General features: G+C 30.6%; 2 protein-coding genes across 2 annotated transcripts; both read right to left on the bottom strand.

The window, feature by feature from the left end:
* Nucleotides 1-8,168: 8,168 nt before the first annotated feature.
* LOC114192014 (receptor-like protein EIX2) lies at nt 8,169-10,835 on the bottom strand. Its single transcript, XM_085666516.1, has 2 exons — nt 9,761-10,835; nt 8,169-9,688 (listed from the first exon to the last, which is right to left on the bottom strand). The coding sequence occupies exons 1-2, from the start codon at nt 10,833-10,835 to the stop codon at nt 8,169-8,171; spliced, it is 2,595 nt and encodes an 864-aa protein (XP_085522642.1).
* Nucleotides 10,836-17,542: 6,707 nt separating this feature from the next.
* Nucleotides 17,543-21,321, bottom strand: LOC114178376 (uncharacterized). The gene is made up of 11 exons (XM_028064242.2): nt 21,183-21,321; nt 20,952-20,993; nt 20,461-20,703; nt 20,165-20,369; nt 19,700-19,790; nt 19,480-19,625; nt 19,002-19,245; nt 18,800-18,904; nt 18,528-18,710; nt 18,232-18,436; nt 17,543-18,149 (listed from the first exon to the last, which is right to left on the bottom strand). Exons 3-11 carry the CDS (start codon nt 20,678-20,680, stop codon nt 17,653-17,655), a joined length of 1,896 nt encoding a protein of 631 aa, XP_027920043.2. The 5' UTR covers nt 20,681-20,703; nt 20,952-20,993; nt 21,183-21,321; the 3' UTR covers nt 17,543-17,652.
* Nucleotides 21,322-22,797: the final 1,476 nt, after the last annotated feature.

Consider the following 22,797-nt stretch of genomic DNA (forward strand, 5'->3'; position numbering starts at 1 on the left):
CCTTATAAAAATAATGCAGGAGCAATAGTTCACTAATCTGGCGAATGGGATAAGTGGCACATAACTTGTTAAAACATTCCCAATATTCTGATAAGCTGTCTTCTTGGGACTGCCTGATGCCACTGATTTCCTTTTTTACTGAGGTTGTCCTGGATGCAGAAAATATTTCTCCAAAAACTTCCTTTTTCATTTCATTCAAGTCTGAAATAGGAGTGGTTTGTGAATACAACTAAACCTTTGTTGCATTGCACAAGGAAAAAGGAAAGATATGTTATTTTATTTTTAATAAAAATTAAAAATTAAAAAGTATTTTGTAAAATTAAAAAAAAATAAATTTTGATATATGACATATTAGAATTCAAACAATTTTTATCTCCTTTCCAAAATAAGTCCATCAAAATAAGTGTTGGGGTCGTAGGTATGATTTTTCTTTTTCCTGTTTTTTTTATTCAATTTTTGTTATCATTAAAAAAATTATGATTTCATTTTAAGAAAATGGTGAAAGTATTCCCTTTCTATTTCGTGAAACTTTTAAACAATATATCTCATAAGAAATTTCACCAAAAATATTTCCTTATTTTCAATATAATATATTGACATTGAATTTTTAGGATTTGATTCAGTAACTGAGACTAGGGATGGCAACGGGACGGGACGGGGACGGGTTTCACTATCCCATACCCATCCCCGTAAAAAAAATTCATCCTCATCCCCATACCCAAACTCAACGGGTATCAAATTTTTGTCTCATCCTCATCCCCACCGGATAACGGGTATAATCTCGTACCCATACCCGTACCCATTTTCTTACTACTTTAATATTAATTTTAATTAATTTTTATAAAATAATAAAAAATTACGGTAAAAGAAACATAATATTATCAAATATTCAATATCAGGAGTATGATTATTTATTCGATATCAAATATTTTAAAATAAATTATAATTGTTTACATTTTAGATTAGAATACCAAATAAAATTTAATGAGAACCAAAACATTTATTAAATTTGCAAACATTAATGAAACCTAGTTGATAAATTTTAAAAATATTTTTAAAAAAATATAAAAGGAAAAAATATTCAAATTAAAATATATGTTAAATGAATTATAATGAATCTATTTTTTATACACTAATAAAAGTTATAATATAGCACTTGATCAAAATGACGCAAAGAACAAATAATAAACATAATAATAAAATTTTAACATAGATCTTGTATCTTTTGAACCCCAATATATGTTGGATGGTGGTAAAAATATATTCATGACAATTACATTAAATTTTTGTATTGTAGTAAATAAAAATTATTTTTACAATTATAGTGAAAAAATTAAAGTATGATTGTAATGAGTTAGAAATAATTAGATAAAATTTATCAAAATAGTATTTTACATGATGAAAATAAACAAAAAATAAAAATATTAAAAAATTAACAAATGTGTGTCTTATAAACAATTTGGAGACTATTAAAAGGAATCGCGCAAAGGAAAACAAATATATAATAAAGGTATGATAAGATGAAAAATATCTTAGAGATCTAAGAAAACTTTTCAAATATCAACATATATACTCAGTGGTTGGTAAAAAAATGACGCAAGGAACAAATAATAAACATAATAATAAAATTTTATCATAGATTTTGTATCTTTTGAACTCCAATATATGTTGGATGGTGATAAAAAAATATTCATGGTAATTACATTAAATTTTTATATTGTAGTAAATAAAAATTATTTATACAATTATAGTGAAAAAATTAAAGTATGATTGTAATGAGTTAGAAAATAAAAAATAATTAGATAAAATTTATCGAAATAATATTCTACATGATGAAAATAAACAAAAATAAAAATATTAAAAAATTAACAAATGTGTATCTTATAAACAATTTGAAGACTATTGGAAGGAATCGCACAAAGAAAAACAAATGTATAATTAAGGGTATGATAAGATGAAAATTAAAGATCTAAGAAACTTTTTCAAATATCAACATATATACTCAATAGTTGAGAAATAACAAAAATTATTTTAGCGAAACAAAAGACTTCTTCAAATGAAACAAAAATTAATAATAATAAGTAAAAAAAATTATATTACCTAGTAAATGAAATGTTTATGCTGTTAAACACTTAAATTGAGAGAATTAAACATTCTCATGTGAAAGGAAAATATACAATAAATAAAAATATTAAAAAATAATAGAAATATTCAAATGTTAGACATAAATTTTTTTTAATTGACATACATAATTTAACATAATTACATAAATGTTATGATAAGATAAAAAATAGATTAGAGATGTAAATAATTTTCATGACAAACTAAATATTTAGAAGAAATAAAAAATAATATATATATATATATATATAGGGTTACTTAATTAATTGTGAATATTTTAATAATTTAAACGATGATGAAGATATGGCGGGGACGTCTATTATGGCGGGGATATATACATCTCCATCCTCATCCCCATACCCAATTGAAAAAATCGGGGATTCCCCATACCCATATCCATACCCAGTCAATGCGGAGATTCCCCGTCAAAACGGGGACGGGTTCGGACAATACCCACGGGGACGGGTTTATTTGCCATCTCTAACTGAGACCGTCATAATTCTAGAAAAATATGAGTGGATTGTTTCTGTGATTTGCTAACTGAGTTGATTTGAGAATTCTTGATTAGATCTTTTGTGAAAGAATTTGACCTTGTGAGTCTTGAACCTTAATGAAAAGGATGAACTGCGATGTGTCATTCCTATTTTTCTTGAGTGACTTGCTCATGTTTTGTTTATACTCAAATATTTAGCATGATTCTTTTATTTTGCATCTTAGGTGAATATGTTTGATTTGATATGATTGATACATTTCTTGTTTTTAGTTACTTAGCCAAATAAGCGCACCTTGATATTAATTAATTTATTGGTATCCCCTTTGAGCTTTTAAATATCTTTTTTCTTGTTTTAAGCCCATTGTATATCCTTACAAAGAAAAAAACTATGTTTTTCCATACACTAGGAAGAAGAATGAGCTAGTGGATTATTTTTGGATTTGTTGAGTAATAAAGTGTGTGGGTGAGCTCCCCGAAAATTAATAAAAATGGCACAAAGGAAGGAAAAAGTGATGAAATAGTTTTAAAAAAAAATATGTAGAAAAATTATTGCTTTCTCAAAAAGAGTAGAAAAAAAAATAGTTGTTCTTGAAATCATGCTCCTTTATTCTTTCTATATTTATTTCAAAAACCCAAGAATCCTTTTAAGTTTTCCTACCTTTACCTTGGCCTCATTCAATTTATGAAAGTCCTAGTGATCTTTGAATGCATATTTCCAAGAAGTTTGTGAATATTAGAGTCTTGTTAAATATCAAGAGTGTTTACTCACATGAATATTTTGAGTGAAAACACAAGCCACAACTCTTGAGCAAATTTTAGTGAGAAACATTTTAAACTTGAGTGATATCTTTCATATTTGATTTTCTTGTAAATTCAAAATATTAACTCATATGTGAAAAATAGATCTTTTCCATTTGTTTGTGCATGGTAAATTGACTTTCAAAAGATTGATTTGTTTCTAGTTATGTCCATTCCTTTGATTCAGTGTACATACGAAATAAACTAACGCAAAACATTTTGAAATTAATCAATTTTGTCCAGGAGTGCAAAAGGATAAGTGTGGGGGTATGATAAGTGCGTATTTTTGCCTTCATTAAATATTTACTTATGGATTTTTAATTGAATTTTGTTCTTAAAAGATTGATTTAATTGGGATTTCTTATAATTAGGTTTATTAAGTTTGAGATAAAAAAAATGTTAAAAATAGATTTTTAGTTGCATAAATAATCTTTGGATATTTAGAGGTTGTTAGTGCAATTGCAGCTAAGTTAATTTCATGGAGATATGAAAATAAATTGATTAAAGCTTTATGACACCTTAAAGATAAATTCAAGAATAGGTAATTATCAAAATCACAAAAATTCAAGCCAAACATTACATGAAGAAGGCAAGAAAAGCTTGAAAAAATGAAGAAATTTGGCTAAGTCAAGAAGAGGGAACATGTAACAAAAATTGAACCTTGCAGATTTCTCTATCTTTTTCCAGATAAAGGGTTTTCATAATTCATAAATATTCATGATAAAAGATAATTTGGAGAAAATATATATTTAGATTTTTATTCGAAAATTTAAATAATTATATCATAAAATATCAAAAAAGATAATAACTATCAAATCTTTTAAAATATGACAATATCTTCTTAAATCTTTTTAGACCTCTATTACAAACAAATATATCTTGAAGATATTAGATTATTTAGAAGATAAATGAAGAAGATTACAAATGGCTGATTTGGAAAATTTATGCAAATATTAGTTGGTCATAATTTATCATATATCTTTAAATAATTTATTTATTTAATTATATCATATATTGATATTATCAACCAACTAAATTTGTCAATTAGTTTTTAAATTGGTTATATCTCTCCAAATATTTTTAGATATTCATAACAACTATAAAGATAAATGATATTTGTGATTATTTTAAATATATTTGAGAGATTTCAGCAATAGAAAAGTTCAAGTCCTATATAAAGAGACCAAGGTGAAGCAAAAAAGACAAGCTCGAAACTTCAGAGTTTAGGAACCCTTAAGGGAGGCCTAATTTAGGGGGGCCTAATTTTTTCATCTCTCTTCATTCTCTTTTCTTCTATTATTTTATTTTGATTCCATGGAGTGTTAAGCTTCTTGGGTTGGTTCCAGTGTAATTTTATTATGGATTCTAAGGTTAGAATGAAATAATTTCTTTGTTCTTTTTATTATTGTTATGGTTTTCATTCATCTATGTCTTTTATCTTGAATCATGTAAAAAGTAATGATTTTTACATGCTAGGTAATTAGTGAAGTGTTTAAATCTATATACATGCTAATCACATGAGTTGAAGGGTTTTTAAATTTAATTGAAATTTTACATTGATTTTATTTAGAAAGAAACTTTCATGTAATTAAATGAGTTTTCATCAATAATTAAGACTTTACTTTGATTAAAAGTATTTATTCTAACTAAAATTAGTCAAAACTTTACTTTGATTAACTAAGTTTTTTATTTGGTGAGGAGATAAAAGAATAGACATGACTAGAAATAGTAAGATTTGATTGAGACTGTAGTTTGGTTGAATTTACTATGAATAATCTAAAAGTTCATACTTTTAATTGAGACTGTACTTTGGTTAAAAGTGAGAAAGTCAACAAAATTGAGCAATAATCTTTAGATAATTGATGATGAATTTATTTTGAAAAAGCAATGGAATCAATCTATTTTCTTTATCATTGTTACCTTTCACCAATTTTATTTCTCTGGTTACTTTTATTATTTGACTAATCCATTTTATATAGTTTTTATAAGAACTAATTTGTTAGAAACTAATTCCGTATTCGTTGGGGGACGACTTTGAATTACTTTACCCTTTCTATTTTGTTGACCACTTTCTAAATAATATTAAAGTTGTTATAGATAAGTAATATTAAGTTGATCGCGTCAAAGCCAGCGTTATCAGTTTCACTTGCTATTGGGACTGTATTAGACTACCCATTAATGTCTAGTCTCAAGTTCGAGTTATATATACCTCAGTGTGAGGGGGTGTGTTAGAGGTCCCACATCAACTAGAGATAATGTGTGATTATCGTATATAAGTGGGTGAAAACTTCACCTTACAAGTTGGTTTTGTATGCTTGAGTTATGCTTAAAGTTCACTTCTTAACACTATATAACTACTTTCATCGGATATGGAGCAAGAAGGTCCATATTAAGGAACAACACTTTAGCGATGCATCCATAAAGTTGTGTATTATTGGATCTCTAGTTTTATCCAAGGAAGTTGCAAGCTCAAATTTTTCTTGCTTATATTCAGATTCTTTCTTCTCCCAAGTAGTCTCGTCATTTTGTTTCTTATCTCTGCATTTTTCAAAATCCTCTCGAACCCGGTTAAGCTTCGCGTTGTGTTCATCTCGCTCTTGTTCATTTTCCTGTAGTGTTTTCTTCAAATTGGTGAAGGCGTTTTTGGATTCTTCCAAGACTTTCTTGGTTTCTTCTAGTTCTTGTTGCTTCTTGATAAATTCATTCATGTTCTCTGTTAGTGTCTTCATTTTCTCTTTTCAATGTGCTTTGATTGTCTTTACCAGTGCCTTCAGATTATCAAACATATTAGTTTCTGCATAAATGGAGCTTAGTCCCCCATAAGGAGATTAGTGGTTGTCCCTTTGATTAGATCATATGGGAGGTCGATTGCTCAGTCCTAGTTCTTTAGCAGTTGTCTTTTTTGAAGTGTTACCATCGTTACATCGATGGTGCTTAAACTTTGAGCTTTCGGTCTCGAAGTCAGTGGCATTTATAATTGATGCTTGAGGTTCAGCTTTTTCTTTTTCTTTCATATCTAGTTTCTTCATTTGGCTAGCTATCTCTCGGCGTGTCAAAGCCATGGTAATTTTTCAATAAAAGAACAACAAATTATACACATTAATTATTTAGTTTGGAAGAAATAAAACAAAAAAAGTACCGATGTAAGCTTTAAGCTCTAGGGGACGGTATTCAAACTTAAGGAGTTTGGTAGTATCAAAGATAGTATCACCCACGTAGTGCTTAGCAAAAGCTAGAACTTTTTCTCTGTCCAACAATGCAAAAGTATTTTAGAAACATAATACTACCTGAACAAACGAAGGCATAATTTAACATAAGAAATCAATATAACATGGCACGGGCTAACCTAAAAGCATATTGATTTAGGTACAAAGTCTTTCATCCTTTTCTTCAGGGAACAAATTCAATATTCTCTTTTCGTCAACTCGTATCTTAATCAATTAAATCAATAAGGAATAACTAGCTACCTTAAATACTTAACCAATTATTCTAATCACTCTCCGGCAAGTGTATGGGCGTTAAACAAAATAGTCAAATATTATTTTTTTTAGGTTTAAATACTAATTTAGTCTTTATTCTTGTTGACCTTTTTCAATGTAGTCTTTTTTTTTCTTGTTCAATCAAAATTCAGTTTTCGTCAACTTTTGTCAATTTAGTCATTTTGGTAACGTTGTCATTTAGATAGTTAACAACAATGTGAGCAAAGTGGCATAGTTCGTTTGACATGATCCGTTTTATCTTACGTGGAGAGGAGCTTCATTCTCTCAAATACTAATTTTATCCCTATTTTTGAAAGATTTGTTCAATTTAATTCTTATTTTTTTCTCGTTCAATTAAGTTTCAACTTTTGTCAATTTAATCCTTTTTTATCATAAATCAAAATAGAGGGAAAGAGTTCCATGAGACCATGATAGAACCTCCTCCACCTTAAATTATAAATAAATAGTATAATCCTAAATATATTGTCCAACATTCCAATTAGATTTGATTCATCAATTTATATTAAAAATAGTATCAAACCAAAATTTTCGAGAAATAATTGTTCAACATTTAACCAAACTAAGAGATAGAATTAACGAAAATTAAGAAATTGAACACCGAAACGCTTGTGGACACAACAATTGGACTGAGGCTCTTCATGGCATCATTTAGAAAGTATAGCTAAGTTGCAAATGATCCTCCACTTCATCTCATATATCAAAGATCACCAAAACTCTGAGCCTACTTCAATACGAGATACAATAATTAACATCACTTTTCAGGCAAAAATAATCTAAAATAGATTCAAAATAAGCACACACATGGATAATTGTAACCATTAGATAAACTGAAAAAAAATTTCATAAGTTATTCCTTTCGAATTCAGGGTTAATCTTCATCCATGTCAAACTACAACGCAATAAATTTGATACTTTAGGAAAATGTTTACAGAAGATACTTGTTAGATTGCAAGAAAAATATCACAAATTGCAAGAAAAATATCAAAGATACTTTAGGAAAACTCGATGTCATGTATCAAAGATCACCAACACTTCAAGCCTACTTCAATAAGAGATACAATATTTAACTTCAATTTTCAGACAAAAAACATCTAAAATAGGATTAAAATAAGAACTTGCATGATTATGTAACCATTAGATAAACTGAAAACAATTTCATATGCTCTTGCTTTAAAATTCAAGTGTCAATCTTAATCCACGTGAAACTACAACACATAAACTAAAACAATAATGTTAGTTTTACTAACCTGAACTGACTATAGTGCTTCTCTGTTACGCAAGTTATTGAATTTGAGCATGTAAGTAACATAAAGTTTGTCATACACTCCATTGAGCAATAGATCGTATTTGTGTCTCCATTTCCTAAAAATGACCAAAGAACCAAAAAGACCACAAAATCCAACTACAAACCCAATTCCCATCACAAGATAGAGTGATTCTTCATCAAATTCACCCTCTTCGTTGATTCCATGTTGAATTATATTCACAGGATTTTTTTCCATACTACACTTTGTAAGAGGAGCACCACAAAGTTCTGGATTCCCATTATAGCTTGATACACTGAAACTTTGAAGTTGAGTCCCTATTGGAATTTGTCCAGAAAAATTGTTGCATGATAAGTTCAAATAACTCAGAAAAGACAATGTAGCCATGTTTTCTGGAATTTCACCAAAAAGCTTATTATTAGAAAGATCAAGAGATTCCAGATTTTTCATTCCTCCAATTGTCTCAGGCATTGTTCCAGTCAAATGATTATAAGATAAATTCAATGTTTGAACTTGAATCAGCCTAAATAATTCCGAAGGAATCTCTCCAGATATCTTGTTAGCTGAGAGGTCAATAGTTCGCCTTCTAGAGTCAATTTTATACTCATAAACTTGACCTTTTGCATAGAAATCAATGTTGTCATCTTGAACAAAGATAAATGTAGAATAATTATCTGTTATCATTTGTGTAGTGTTATAGGCAATCTGAGGAATTGATCCTGAAAGTTTATTATGAGCAAGATCCAAGTGAATCAAACGAGAGAGAAGGAATAGTTGAGGTGGAATACTTCCCTCAAATTTATTAGATCTTAATATCACCAGTGCTAAGTATCTTGACATGTTGTTTGGTATAGTTCCAAAAAAATCATTTTTTTCTAGGTTTATAACTTCCAAATATGTTGACCATGAGAGTTTCTCAAGAACTTCACCAAATAAATTATTATTCCACAAGCTGATAAAATACAAATATTTCAAGTTCTTCCAACCTTGTGGAATTGATCCTATGAAAGAGTTATGAGATAAATCCACATATTCGACCTCTGGTGATAAATGTGGGAGTGTTCCAGTGAAATTATTATTGTTTAATAGTATGAAGTTAGAACTTAGCAACACGTTTGATATGTCTCCACTAATTGAGTTGTTGGATAAATTGAGATCTGTATCAACACCAGCTATTAAATCCCTGAACTTTTCTTCTTCTATAAATGAAACTTTTGAGCTTGACATGGATAAGCCTGAAAATGACTTTTGTGTATATATCCATGGAGGAAATTGAGGACCTTGATTTGTATCATCCAAATAAAGCCATTTAAGTTGAAACTGAGGAATCCATTCAGGATTGAAATGAAACTTAAAACTTGAGTAGCTCAAGTCCAACATTTGTAAATTGTGGAGCCTGAAAAAATGCATCTCAGATATTATACCAGAAAAGGAATTAGAGCTAAGGCTTAGGGAAACCAAATATGAGAGATTTCCCAAAGTGAAAGGAATGGAACCAGAAAACATGTTGCCTGATAGATCAAGGTATTCCAAATATGTGAGATTTACCAAAGTGAAAGGAATGGAACCAGAAAACATGTTGCCCGATATATCAAGGTATTCCAAATTTTGGTAGTTGAACAAACTTAAAGGTATTTCACCGTATAAACTATTGTATGAAAGATCAAGATGAGAGAGATGACGACTGAGATTAAGCAACCAATGTGGCAATTGAGAGTTAAAATGGTTGAAAGAAAGATCAAGAGTGACAAGTGAAGTAAGATTGACATGCTTTAAAGTTGGGCTTATGTTGGTTAGTTGACAATTGCTCAAGTGTAGGTCTGATAATGAAGGAGGCATAGCTAAAAGCCAGTTGGGTTCTTCGCGAAGATCTATTCCATTAAGGTCAAGATATTTCAAAGAATGAAGTTGAGAAATCCATTGAAGATCAAAATTCCCAAGTAAATAAATTCCACTAAGGTCAAGATGAGAGATGGCAATACTAAGATTAAACAAGCAGCGTAATGATTTTGAGGTGAAATAGTTACCTGAAAGATCAAGGGTTAAAAGTGAAGTAAAATTCACATGTTTGAGAGACGTTATGTTTAGTGCACAATAACTCAACCGTAACTCAGACAAAGAAGGGAGCATAATGAACAACCGAAACCAATTGGTAGCATAACGAAGATTTGTATAACCAAGGTTGAGATATCTCAACGATGAAAGTTGAGAAAGCCAATCAAGATTGTCCGTGGAAATATAATTATTGGATAAGTCAAGGTAATGGAGGTTAGAGCCAAATATGAGATCATTGTGAATTGGTGGAATGCTAATAACATTAAAGTAGTTATAGCTCAAATTCAAATGATATAGAAATTGAAGTTCCAACAAAGATAACTTGATTTCACCTCTTAGAAATTGTTGGGATAGGTCAAGTTGTGTTACTCTGCTTGTGGTATTGTGACATTGAACTCCTTTCCATTGACAACAGTCTTGTTGAGTGGACCATGTGAGTAGATTGTTGGATGGATCAATAACACCCTCTTTAAACATTTCCAACGTTTCTCGGTCCTTCTCATTGCACCGAACTTGGCTCAGATTGTTGCACACAATCTTTCGGAATGTGATTGCATACAAAAATAAAAGCAAAAGAACTGAAAATTGTAATATAAAGGTCATCCTAATCGGTAGAAGAGAAGATGGATTAATTGAGACGAGATTGATGAATGATGACTGTTGTCACTTTGCTCAAAAAAAATGTGTATTTATAAAGATATTTAGTTCGCTTTTCATGAATCACTTAAACAAGGAATGCAATAGACCTTTTAAATTGTGAAATTTCTTTGAAACTTCTCACTCGAAATGCCGGCTTTGGAACTTTAATTGAAAAAAACTGGAAACAAACGCAGATATAAAGGAAAAGAAAACTTTTAATCGCTTCGGCAAATTTTGGTTGACCTTATTGTTTTTAAAAGTAGATTAACTAGGAAGTACGTTAAATATGTTATTTTTTTTCATCAATTTGCTTTTATAAAATGTCTTTCTTTCTAAAATTGAAGTATATATATATATATATATATATATATATATATATATATATATATATAAATTGTCTTTACATTTAAAGTCATATCTCTTTAATGAAACATACATGAAAGTTATATTAATTTAGTGTGTATATTTCCTTTTGTTATATGAAAATCACATTTTATGTGACATTTATTGTCTAGTATATTTTATATCACTTTCATGCAGGTAAAGGATAAGTGTATAGTTTAATTTAAAAATGAATAATATTTTTAAAAAATAATTTTAAAAAAGAAAGTATAATTATTATATTTTTACATGTATTTATCCAATTTATACAATTTACTGATAAAACAAACGATTTCTCAACATATTTTTTCAAAAAAGTTATTTTGAATTTACTAGTGAGAATGATTTCTTACACAAGATTTTCCAATTGTTTCAAATTTATTTTATTTACTTTTAATATAAATTCCTATATATAAATACCAATTATTGTAAAATTGGACGAAAGGTAAGAATATAATTAATAAAAGCATTAATATTACTTTGAATTTTAAAAACAGCAGATAAGTAAATATTTTTTAAAAATGCTACAGTACCGAAACAAGAAAAAGTGTTTTCTTAATTTACGTAAACATGTAATTTGTTTTCTTAATCTGTTTACAAGTCTCAATCCAATTTTACCAGAAACGATACAAAATGGTATGGGATAATAAAGTTTTAATTTTTTTGTTGTTAAATCAATTAAAGGCCGACCGTGCCGATCATAGAGAAAAAGACGATGACGACTGAGACTTTCAAATTTTATATGTTTGAATCGCAGAAAAAACAGTTAAATATTAGTGGGAAAACATTTTTACGGTAACAAGTTGTCTGAATCAATACTCTTTAAAATCAGGTTGTGGATTGTGACGCAGTGTAGCTGCACCAGTAGTGATTCAAAGATACAATTTATGAGGAGGGTTCACAGCCGATTGGATTAAAAAATTATTAAGTATTGCTCCAAATGAATAATAATTGATCAGAAACCACAACTTTTTTTATTCATTTAAATTCTTTTAAATTGGATTGAAATAGTTTAATTTTATGGTTTGATATACTAAAATTGATTGAAATTTAACTGAATTCAAATTAATTATTTAAATATTATTATAATTCTTATTATTTAATTCACATGAGTTATGTTACTTAATGTATCTATGAGATAGTGGAGAAGAGTTTTCCTCGTGCTTTGAATCTTTTGAAATTTTAGATGTGTGAATAAAGGAAAAACAAAGACCAGAGTGAAAACATTTTAAGGGTAACAAGTTTTTCGAATCAATACTTTAAAGGTCTCTATTTTTAATACTTTAATAATGTTTGTGGATTAAGAAATTATAAGAAAATTGAAATTGAAGAATTTTAAGAAGGTATTTTAAATAATTAAAATAGTATAATTTAAAATTTACTCAAAATAAAGGAAAATTAAATTCTCCAAATTGTGGAATTGCTCATTGGTTAGGACATAAAAAGTTCACTTGTCCAAAAAGTCAAGTCGGGTCGAACAAAAGGACGAGACAAGTTGGTTAAAGTCGAAGGTTGAGTTGGTCTGTCCTAGGCCGAAGGTTGAGTCGAGCTGAACTGAGCCGAATGTTAAGTCAGGTTGGGTCGAATTATGTCGGGCTAGTCCGAAAGTCGAGCCAAGCCGGACTAGGGAGAGCCGAGGGTTGAGTTGGAAGGGGTCGAGTCAAGAGTCGTGTTGGGTCGAAGGTCGAGCCGACATAAGACAAGCCGAAGGTCAAGCCAAGCCATGTTAAAGGTCGAACCTAGTCAAATTAGGCTGAAGGTCGAGCTGGGCCAACATGAGACGAAGGTTGAGCTTAAGGTCGAGCCAAGCTAGCCCAAGCTGAAGGTCCAGCCAAGCTAGCCCAAACTGAAGGTCGAGCAAGACCGCCCAAGTAGAGCTGAAGGTTGAGTCGAGTCGGCTTGGGTCGAAGGTCGAGCCAGGTCGGCTAGGCCAAACGGAAGGTCGAGTTGGACTGTTAAGCCTAGTTGACCTTGGCCAGTGCAGGCTGAAGGTTGGCGACCCGAAGGTCGAGTCGGGCCAAAGGTCGAGTTGGGCCAACCTCTACCAAAGGTCGAATTTGGCCAGCCTTGGCCGAAGGTCGACTTGAACCAAAAGTCAAGATAAGTCGTACTGAATTTAAGGTCGAGTTGAATTAAGCTAAACTCAAAGGTATAATTGAGTTCACCTTAAGTTAGAAATTTAATTGCTTTATCCAAAGAAGAAACAAACTATTTATTTAAGAAATTAAAAGACTTCAATTACAAGTAATTCAATTATTAGGTATTTCAATGTCTTAAAATTGTTGAAATCCCTCGTCCAAACATAACCTAAAGGATAATTATGTTTTTTATTTCAAAAATATAACATGATTTTATAATTGATTTTTATTTTAAAATTCGATCCTTATCCTCGTATTTAAGAAATGCATCTTTTTAATGTAGTCTCTTTGTATAATGACGTTATGTGGCAAAGAGTCTTGCCTCGTGTATCCACATGTGTTCTCATAATACACAATACAAAAGAAAAGAGTAGAAGGAAGTAGGAGCATCCAAAATTAGAGTAATAACATTGCGAAAAGGCAAAAATTCTCTTTGGTAGGAACACACGACACAAAGTGCCTCCATCTTTTGCTTCCTTGTCTCTTCACCTTCAAAACACACACACATATACACCATTTTCCATAAATGCAGCAAAATTAGTTGTTTTCCTCGTATTCTTTTGTTGTTTTTGTGTGTTTAACTTTTCTTTGACTTGGCTGTCATTTACAAGTTACAACTTACTGTTGAACCTTTTTCTCATTGCACTTGATTGTGTTACTAATGCAACAAGAGCACCCTTTTCATTCTGGTGTGCATATGGTGATCCAAGATTCATCAGGCAGAAGCTCCCCCATCATAATGCATATTTTATGTCTTTTGTTCATATTTAATTCATCGTTTTACCTTGTTGTTCATATTTTATATGTTTTGTGTGTGTTTTTTGTTATTAGAATAACAAGTAAGCGTGATAGTAGGTCTATTATGCCAAATCACTACAAACTTTAGTTTTAGTTTTAGTTTTATTTTATTCGATACTATTTTAATTTTAAAGTAATTTTAGTGTTTAAATATTCATTTTAAAACTTATAAAATAATACTTTTTTCTTTAAATATCTACGGGTATCCAATAGGTACTTACGAATTGAGAAAAATATGTGGATTTTTTTATATGGGTATCCAGCGAGTAATGAGATGGGTAACATGTATGATTTTTTTTCATGTGGGTCAAATAATGGGTAGGCATTATTTGTGTCCGACCTGACCCGTTGTTAGGGATGCCAAAAAAATCTGTACCCGTGGGTATCCGCGAATAAAACCCGCAACGGGTAGGAAACGAATATTAAAAAGGGATACTCGCTACCTGCAGGTACAAGCATTTTTGATACCCACATGTTAACGGGGCAGGTACGGGTATCATAGTATCCGTACCCGTGGATATCCGTATCCGCTAAACTTTAATTAACAAAAGTACCCTCACACACACACACACACACACACACACACACACACACATATATATATATATATATATATATATATATATATATATATATTAGTAAAAAATATTCTAGCTTAATTTTTTCTAAGTTGCACATCTTGTCTTTTGTCTTCATTCTTCAAACTTTAAGTATTGATATGTTGTCTTCTTCTAAGTACACCCCTTGACATTATTCTCTTTCCTTTATTTGAAATTGGGCATATACATCAAATCCTATATAGACAATAACGTTTATGGTATGCTTGTTGTCAAATGATAGAATCAAAATAAGAATACTTGGCACGTGGCAATTGAGGTTTATTATTTGTTTATTTTGTTTATTTTTTAGGAATCAATTGGAGAAAGTGGACTTTTTGATCAAAACACTAATTAAAAAGATTTTTTATTGTGTTAAACGTCATTTTATATTTACTTTTATAATTATGTGGACTTGTATGAACTTGAATTTATTTGAACTTTATTTAAAATTTATGGAAGTGATGTATTTTATTTTATTTTATTTGAATTTATGATTAAATATTTATTTTTTAAATAATTTTGTAAATATCCGTGGGTACCCATGGATACCCGCGAATATGAAAAAAATAGGCGGGTACCCGCATAACGAATACCCGACAGATATTGGTACGGGTACGGGACGAATATTTATCCCGCGAGTAGGGTACAAGGGAGCTACTACCCGTACCCTACCCGCCCCGTTGACATCCCTACCCGTTGTCATCCCTGGCTTCGACCAAATTTTGGTTGAATTTGGTAGTGTCAATTTTGACCGAATTCGACCCAGTTGACCCTTGCTGGAATTCGAACGAACAAAACCCAACCTAAATTTGACCCCACCCTTAGACAAATGTTGAGACGGGTTTCTCTGGGTTGAAGGTCGAGCGGGTCAAGTTGAGTCGATAATTGAGACTGGTCGATCTAAGTCGAAGGTCGAGACGACTGGCTCGTGCTGAAGATCAAGACTATTGTGAGCCATGTCGAAGGTCGAGACTGATCGACCTAGGTTAATGTTCGGAACGAGTGAACTTGAGCCGGCCCGAGCTAAAAGTCGAATCTAACCAATTTGCTAAAGGTTGAGGCTGACTTATTCAAATTGAAAGTCAAGACAGACCTGCTGAACCGAAGGTATAATAATATATTTAAAAAAATTTAATATTTTTTCATGTTTTAAAGGAAAGTCTATGGATTGATCCTGACCCATAAGACTATTTTGATTTGTGGCCTTTTTCAATGGAGGACTTTCTGATCTTGTGGACTGTTTTGGCCCTAATCCTCGTGGGTGAAGGTTATCCTATGAGGTGGACCAAATTAGCTAGTAAAGAGTAATTGGAATCCAAACCATACTTAACTTTTAGGAAATAATGATTATATTTCAAAAACATACTTGAGTTATTAATCAGGAGTGGTTGAGTTCCAATTCCAGGTAATACTTGAATTTCTTTAGCCTAAAAGTTCATCATGCAGGGAAGACTAAACTATCAAAATTCATGCATTGGTTATAAGTTCTTTAATTATTTAAAGCTTCTTGTTTGGAAAACACCATATTTAAAAGAATAATGATATTTTGACTACTAAATTTTGACAACTTTCTTTTACAATCTTAGATGACATATTTTGAGTGATTTTTCATTTTTCCATTCAATATTTCAAAACTATTCAAAAGATGCCACATCATATTATAAGAGAAAATAATTAAAATTTAATAGTCAAAAAATCATTTTTCTATTTAAAAGAACGTATAAAAGAGTGTGCTTTCATTGTATATTATTCACGTTGTATAAAGTTAGACTCTATACAAGGAATGGTTGTATTTAGTATCCACTTAAAGTGTGAAATCATGTAAAAACAACTTTATTGTTATATAGCTTGGATAGCATGTGTGCTAGTGTAAGCCAAAAGTGGCGGTAAAAATACCTATAAGTATGTTTGTTCGGTGCAATCCATTGGAGTTTGCGTTGAAGAATTGGACATAGGTCAGGTTAGAGCTGAGACAGTATAAAACTTAAAGCATACAGTGCCTATTTCTATTAGTCACAGAGTGCTTTCTGAGCTATCTATTAAAGCAATTTAGAAAACCTTTTTGAACCCTTCCATAACACTTTTAGACGACCTTACTATTAAGCGTCTAATGAGAAGACTTGCAAAATATTTAAAGTAACAATTTTAGCTTTATTCAAACTTCTCCCTTTCTAAAGCTAGACTTTTCTTTCAAAAATGGTTAAGTGAGTTTGAAAGGATTCAGCGATAAAAAAAAAAAAAAAAACTTCTAATTTCATTTTCTGCTTAATTTCATTGAGTGAAAAAAATGATTAACCAATTTTTCTCAAATAAGACATTCTAAATCTAAGTTTGAAAGAGATTAAATTACTTTCCTACCCAATATCTTTCAATTGTTTCAAAATCACTCATGCATATGACTTGTGAGGTTAAACAAGATATAAGTCTATTAAAGCGGAGAAAAAAAAAAGATGAAGGTATCTTAAAACATAGAAAATTAGAAGAAATTAAAACTTAATTAACTCTAAAGACGAGATGATAAAAAAAATTATACTTCAATTATATATATATATATATATATATATATATATATATATAATATTATATTTAAAATGAAAAAAAAAATTGTCGACTGTAAAATATTGTATTATGCAGTAAATATGAAAGATTTTATACTAAAATGTTCATATTATGACTATATTTTTTGGTTTTAAATTAACAAATGTTGGTTTAAATAAGGTAAAATACGTACTCCTTAAATTATACAACAAACATATACCATCTCACTATCGTTCCTATCTTTTTAAAAATAACCTCACACACTCTTTATTGTTTTTATTTTTACATAAAAAATAAAAAAAATAGATACAGAAATGAAGATGAGAACTAGGCAGAGTAAAAACCCTTGGTAGGTTTGGTAGAAAGGCCAAACCCAAATGGGAAGAGAGGATCATAATGATGATCTCCAACATTCATGGGAAGTTGATCAACAGACTTGAACCATGTTCTTGGAAGTTTTCCAGTGAAACCATAGTCACCATATATAACATCAGCCACGCCTTGGCCTTCACTCCCAGGAAGCCATGCAGCAACAAGTGCATCTATCATTCCAACATATGCTTCAATCACCAAAGGACGACCAGAAATTACGATAACCACACATTTTGTCACTCCACACACGTTTCTTATGATCTCAGCACCAGGGTCTGGGATTGTCAAGTTCTTGTTGTCACCATGCATTTCAGCATAAGGATGCTCTCCTACTACAACTATGCCATAGGAAAATCCATTGGATTTAACAAACTCTGCATCAGGCTTCTCCTTGTACACCACTTTGGTTTCAGGATCAACTGTGTTTTTCACAGCTGTGAGAATTGTAGTCCCTGCTCATACAAAAGTTCACAATAATATTAAAAAAATTGAGTTATGATATAATCATGAAAAGAAAAGTATAATTTTTTTCACCTTTGAGAAGATTGTTTCCACTCACTCCTTGCCATTCTATGGTCCAGCCACCACACTGATACCCTAGATTATCTGCATGGCTTCCAGCCACAAGTATTTTGGGTGCCGTTTTAGGAAGAGGCAATAAAGGCTTATCAACAGATTCACCATTTTTCAGAAGTACCATTGATTTTCTCACCGCTTCTCTAGCCAAATTTCTATGCTCCTGTTTAGAATTTTGGTAAACAGTATGATCCCTGTTCTGAACTTAGTTTACTTAAATTTCAAACACTTAAAGGAAAACAAAAATAGCTAACCTGGATTCCTAAATATCTGACCAAACTGAAATCAGCAAAAGGGTTTTCAAAAATACCCATCATGAACTTAACCCACAAAATTCTTCTCACTGCATCGTCAATTCTACTCATAGGAATGAACTTCTTCTTCACCAGCATGGTTAGGTCATCGATGAATTCTACGTAAAACTTGGGATTCATGAACTGCAAAACCAAGAAAAGTTTATAGAAATATTAAATGTGTTCTTATTGGAACTTCATACATTAATTCGGAAACATTTGGCATAAATTACCATGTCAATGCCAGCAGAAACCCCTGCTTCAACTGAATAAGTGAAGTTTGAATGAGGTGGGGAGGTGATCCTATCAATACCCTCAAAGTCTGAAATAACAAAGCCCTGGTGTAGTCCAGGAAAAAGGTAAGTGTCATTTAAAAATTTTACCCATGAGATGATAAACAGGTTTGAATGTCATATTCAACACAAGTTATATTACCTTGAAATGTAGAGTATTCTTGAGGAAGCCAGTAATAAGTTCGTGGTTTGTATGCATTTTGACTCCATTCCAACTGGAGTAAGAAACCATAATGGTTGCCACACCCTTGCTGATTGAATTGAAGTAAGCTGGCATATGAATTTTCATCAATTCATCTCTGTCAATAACAGTGTTGTTCTCATCAATCCCATTGATTGTTCCACCATCACCCACGTAGTGCTTAGCAGAAGCTAGAATCTTTTCTCTGTCAAGCAATGCAAAACTATTTTAGAAACATAATACTAACTGAACCAAATACGGCATAATTTAACATAAGACATCAATATAGCATGGCAAGGCCTAACCTAAAGTTTAAAAGTGACTAAAAGAGTTACTCTTCTTGGGAAGGCCAAGAACATCAACTACTGTAAGGTTCACAAGTAACTGATACTGCAGCAATCATACAAAAATTAAGTTATTTTGTTTCTAAAATTCTTACTTTCCAGCGATAAAAGGGACACCCTTTGGCAAATTGTGAGGGATGTCCCCTTGCAAGCCTGGTATGATTTCAGTCATGGCTTGAACTAATTTAGGATCCTCACTGTAGCTTTCATAGCACCGACCCCATCTTGGATCTCTACATACCTTCAAACAGTATAAGGATGGTTTTAGAGATGTATGTAACTTAAGAGCATAAAAGACCAGTTGTAGTTACTTACTGCTATACAAGGTGCATAAGCATACTGAATTCCTGTTGCTCTAACTTCAAGGGCAGTTGCAGCTCCAATTCTCTTCACTAATTCAGGGTCCCTAACAAGAAAAATAAAAATATCCATTATGATCTTTATAAAATAAATGTATTGATTAGAGTAAGAATAAAATAACTTGTGCTATGGGAAATTTCTAAATGACTTGCATGCCCAAGTTTCCAATCTAATAAAAAATTATGAGAATAACAAAACAGAGGAAAGCTTTTCCTAGGAACAAACCAGATAAAGCAATTATGTTTAGTTTCTATACTAGGCTGTGCTAATCTGCTACAAACCTATATATATAGCTATTGGCTGAATTGTTTCCTCACCAAGGTTGAAATAACAGAATCAGTTATACTGTCTTTAGAATATAACATTTTCTTTAAAATAAAAGCCAAGGCAAATGGGGGTGCTGCTTTGATATCAATATACCTGGTTGCTCCAAGACCAATATTGTGAGGAAAAATAGTTGCTTTGTAAACAGTATTGTGACCATGAACAGCATCAATCCCATAAAACATTGGAATTCCAAGCCGGGTTGATAAAGCACCCTTCTGAAATTCATTCACCATGTTAATCCAGGTTTCAGCAGAAGCCTGTGGAGCTGGAATACTCCCTCCCTCACTCATTACACTCCCTACTCAGAAAAGAGAAATGATTTTCATCATTGGTCAATTGAATGAATATACCAGAGAGGAAAATTTCAGTTTGGTCTGGTGGTTAGTTACCAATAAAATACTTCTTAACCAAATCAGCAGATGCATACTTGCGTTCAATTTGCAACATTTGGCCAATTTTCTCCTCAAGAGTCATTCTGCTAACAAGATCATCAACCCGAGCATCAATTGAAAGTTTAGGGTCCTTGTACTTCACGTACTCTGCATCCAACAATCCTGTCCAGCCCCCTAATAGCCAAAACCCCATCAACAAAATGGAGATTTTCGCCATTTTCTTCTCACCCTTTGTAAGCACTGAAAAAACAAATGCAACAAGATACGTAAAACTCAATGTCTATAAATAAAAACTTGGTCCATTCTGCTCATAATTCAAATGCACCACGTTAACACTTCATTGTCCATAAATGCTACCAGAACCCCAGCATTGCACTACTCTGAGACTCAGTCAGAGGCTTACTGAACAAGCAATCAAACACATTTAAAACATCCTAGGCTCACAGAGAAACAATGAAAAGCTTAGTTAAACTGTATCATTTCCATACCTTGAATCTTTACGTGATAAGGAAAGCTTGCATCAGATGTCACTGCATAAAAATGAAGCAGCAACCATCACTGAAAATGGTAATATTTATAGTGAAAGCATGAAAAGTAGTACAGAATCCATATCATTGCTATTAGCTTGCTGATAAAGAAATCTTAGAACAAATGTCCCATAAAAGAGAAAACAGATAGAAAAGAAGGTGAATTTTCACAATCAGATAACTGGAAGAAACCTTTATCAAAGGCAGTAGTGTCAGCGAAAACATAACACAATGGGCCAACCAACCACAAAGTTATATATAGGGAATTAGTATCATTGCGTGTTTTATGTGAAAACTACATTTGTAGGAAAGATTACAAATTCAATAGTTGTGCAAAATATCTAACTACTATGATCTTATTTAGCAGTTTAGAAAAGAAGAACGCTTTCCTGTTACAGAATCTGTTAAAATTTACTATTACATAGGAAGGAAGGAGAACTCACTTGGTCAATTCGTTAATATAATAAGTTTCAGTATGTGTATATAAAGAAAATTACTTTTCGCCTAATACGTATCTGTTCTATCTACGACACTGAAACTTTCCATTATCAGAGTATACATTTCCGTATTTCAACATCTTCTCCGTCTCTTTTCTACTTTTTCAACCTTTTCAACTAATAATCACAGGGTATTACGTATAATTTCAAACTCACCATTAATATTTTTTATTTATTAAACAATATATATATATATATATATATATATATATATATATATATAACTTTAGTTTATGTTTCAAATGTTGTATTTTATGTGTATTGTTATATTTTAAAAGGTAAAACTTCCTTTTAAAGGGTTTATGTCTTTTTTATATCTTTAAAAGAGATAAAGAGTTGTGAGATTTTGAAGAAAGTTGAACCATGATATTGACCTTTATTTAAATTTTTTTAAAATTCAAATTCAATTTCCTCTTAGAGAACAAAGGGGAATTTCAAAAAATATGTAATTTATTAATAAATATAAAGGTAATTTATATTTTTTATCCCTTTAATTTAAAAAATAGTAATTTTAACCGCTCAAAAATATGATGTTCTTCGTCGACCCCTTTAATTTAAAATGTATCACTTCTAACTTTCGAATGATTTAGATAATGTTGTATAATTCTTAGACATAATTTCGCTATTGATTATGGGAGTTTTGTCCCTAGTTTTACTTTTTCGATTTTGAATCATACATCTCAAAAACAACAATTTTGATCTTTCTAATTTTAACTACTCAATTTTAATTTCAACATTTTAAAAATTGTTAATTTTAGTCATTTATTGAATTTACATCCAATTTTAACATATGACGTTATAAATCTAGAAATTATATATATTTTATTAATTATTTAATTTTCACAAGCTAAATTATTATACATGATATTAAATAAATTATAAAATGCATTAAAACGTTGAACTAAAAAAAAACATAACGCGAAATTAGAAATAAATTAGCTAATTTGATTGTTACATCATAATATAGAGTTTACATAGGCTTGTAGATCATTTCATTTAGAATGAGTTAATTATGATTTTTAGTATAAATAGGTTAAAATAGTTTTAGTCCTAACTAGAATCTAATTGAGAAAATAATTAGAATTTGCTTTAAAAACTAAGAAAAGTAAAAAAAAAAACAAACAAACAAACTAAGATGAGGAAATGTTATAAAGTACTTGTAATTTTAAAAATAATAAATAAATAATTAAAACTTTAGTTAATATCCTTAGAACTTTTAATATATATATATATATATATATATATATATATAATTCAAAAATATACCACCTAAAATTAATTATAAGCTCATTACATAATTAAAGATAATA

This window comes from Vigna unguiculata, chromosome 1, assembly GCF_037176805.1.
Source record: "Vigna unguiculata cultivar grain cowpea cultivar isolate G323 ecotype 2 chromosome 1, ASM3717680v1, whole genome shotgun sequence".
In the NCBI taxonomy this organism is placed as follows: domain Eukaryota; kingdom Viridiplantae; phylum Streptophyta; class Magnoliopsida; order Fabales; family Fabaceae; genus Vigna; species Vigna unguiculata.

What these genes read in the sequence shown, in the direction of transcription:
- LOC114178376 (XM_028064242.2), bottom strand. Translation starts at nt 20,680, where the DNA reads ATGGCGAAAATCTCCATTTTGTTGATGGGGTTTTGGCTATTAGGGGGC. An exon ending in GGTTAAGAAGTATTTTATTG is followed by an intron (nt 20,370 to 20,460) that starts GTAACTAACCAC and finishes TTTTCTGAGTAG; the next exon opens with GGAGTGTAATGAGTGAGGGA. An exon ending in TGGAAACAATCTTCTCAAAG is followed by an intron (nt 18,150 to 18,231) that starts GTGAAAAAAATT and finishes TTGTATGAGCAG; the next exon opens with GGACTACAATTCTCACAGCT.
- LOC114192014 (XM_085666516.1), bottom strand. Translation starts at nt 10,835, where the DNA reads ATGACCTTTATATTACAATTTTCAGTTCTTTTGCTTTTATTTTTGTAT. An exon ending in GGAATACCTTGATATATCGG is followed by an intron (nt 9,689 to 9,760) that starts GCAACATGTTTT and finishes TTGATCTATCAG; the next exon opens with GCAACATGTTTTCTGGTTCC.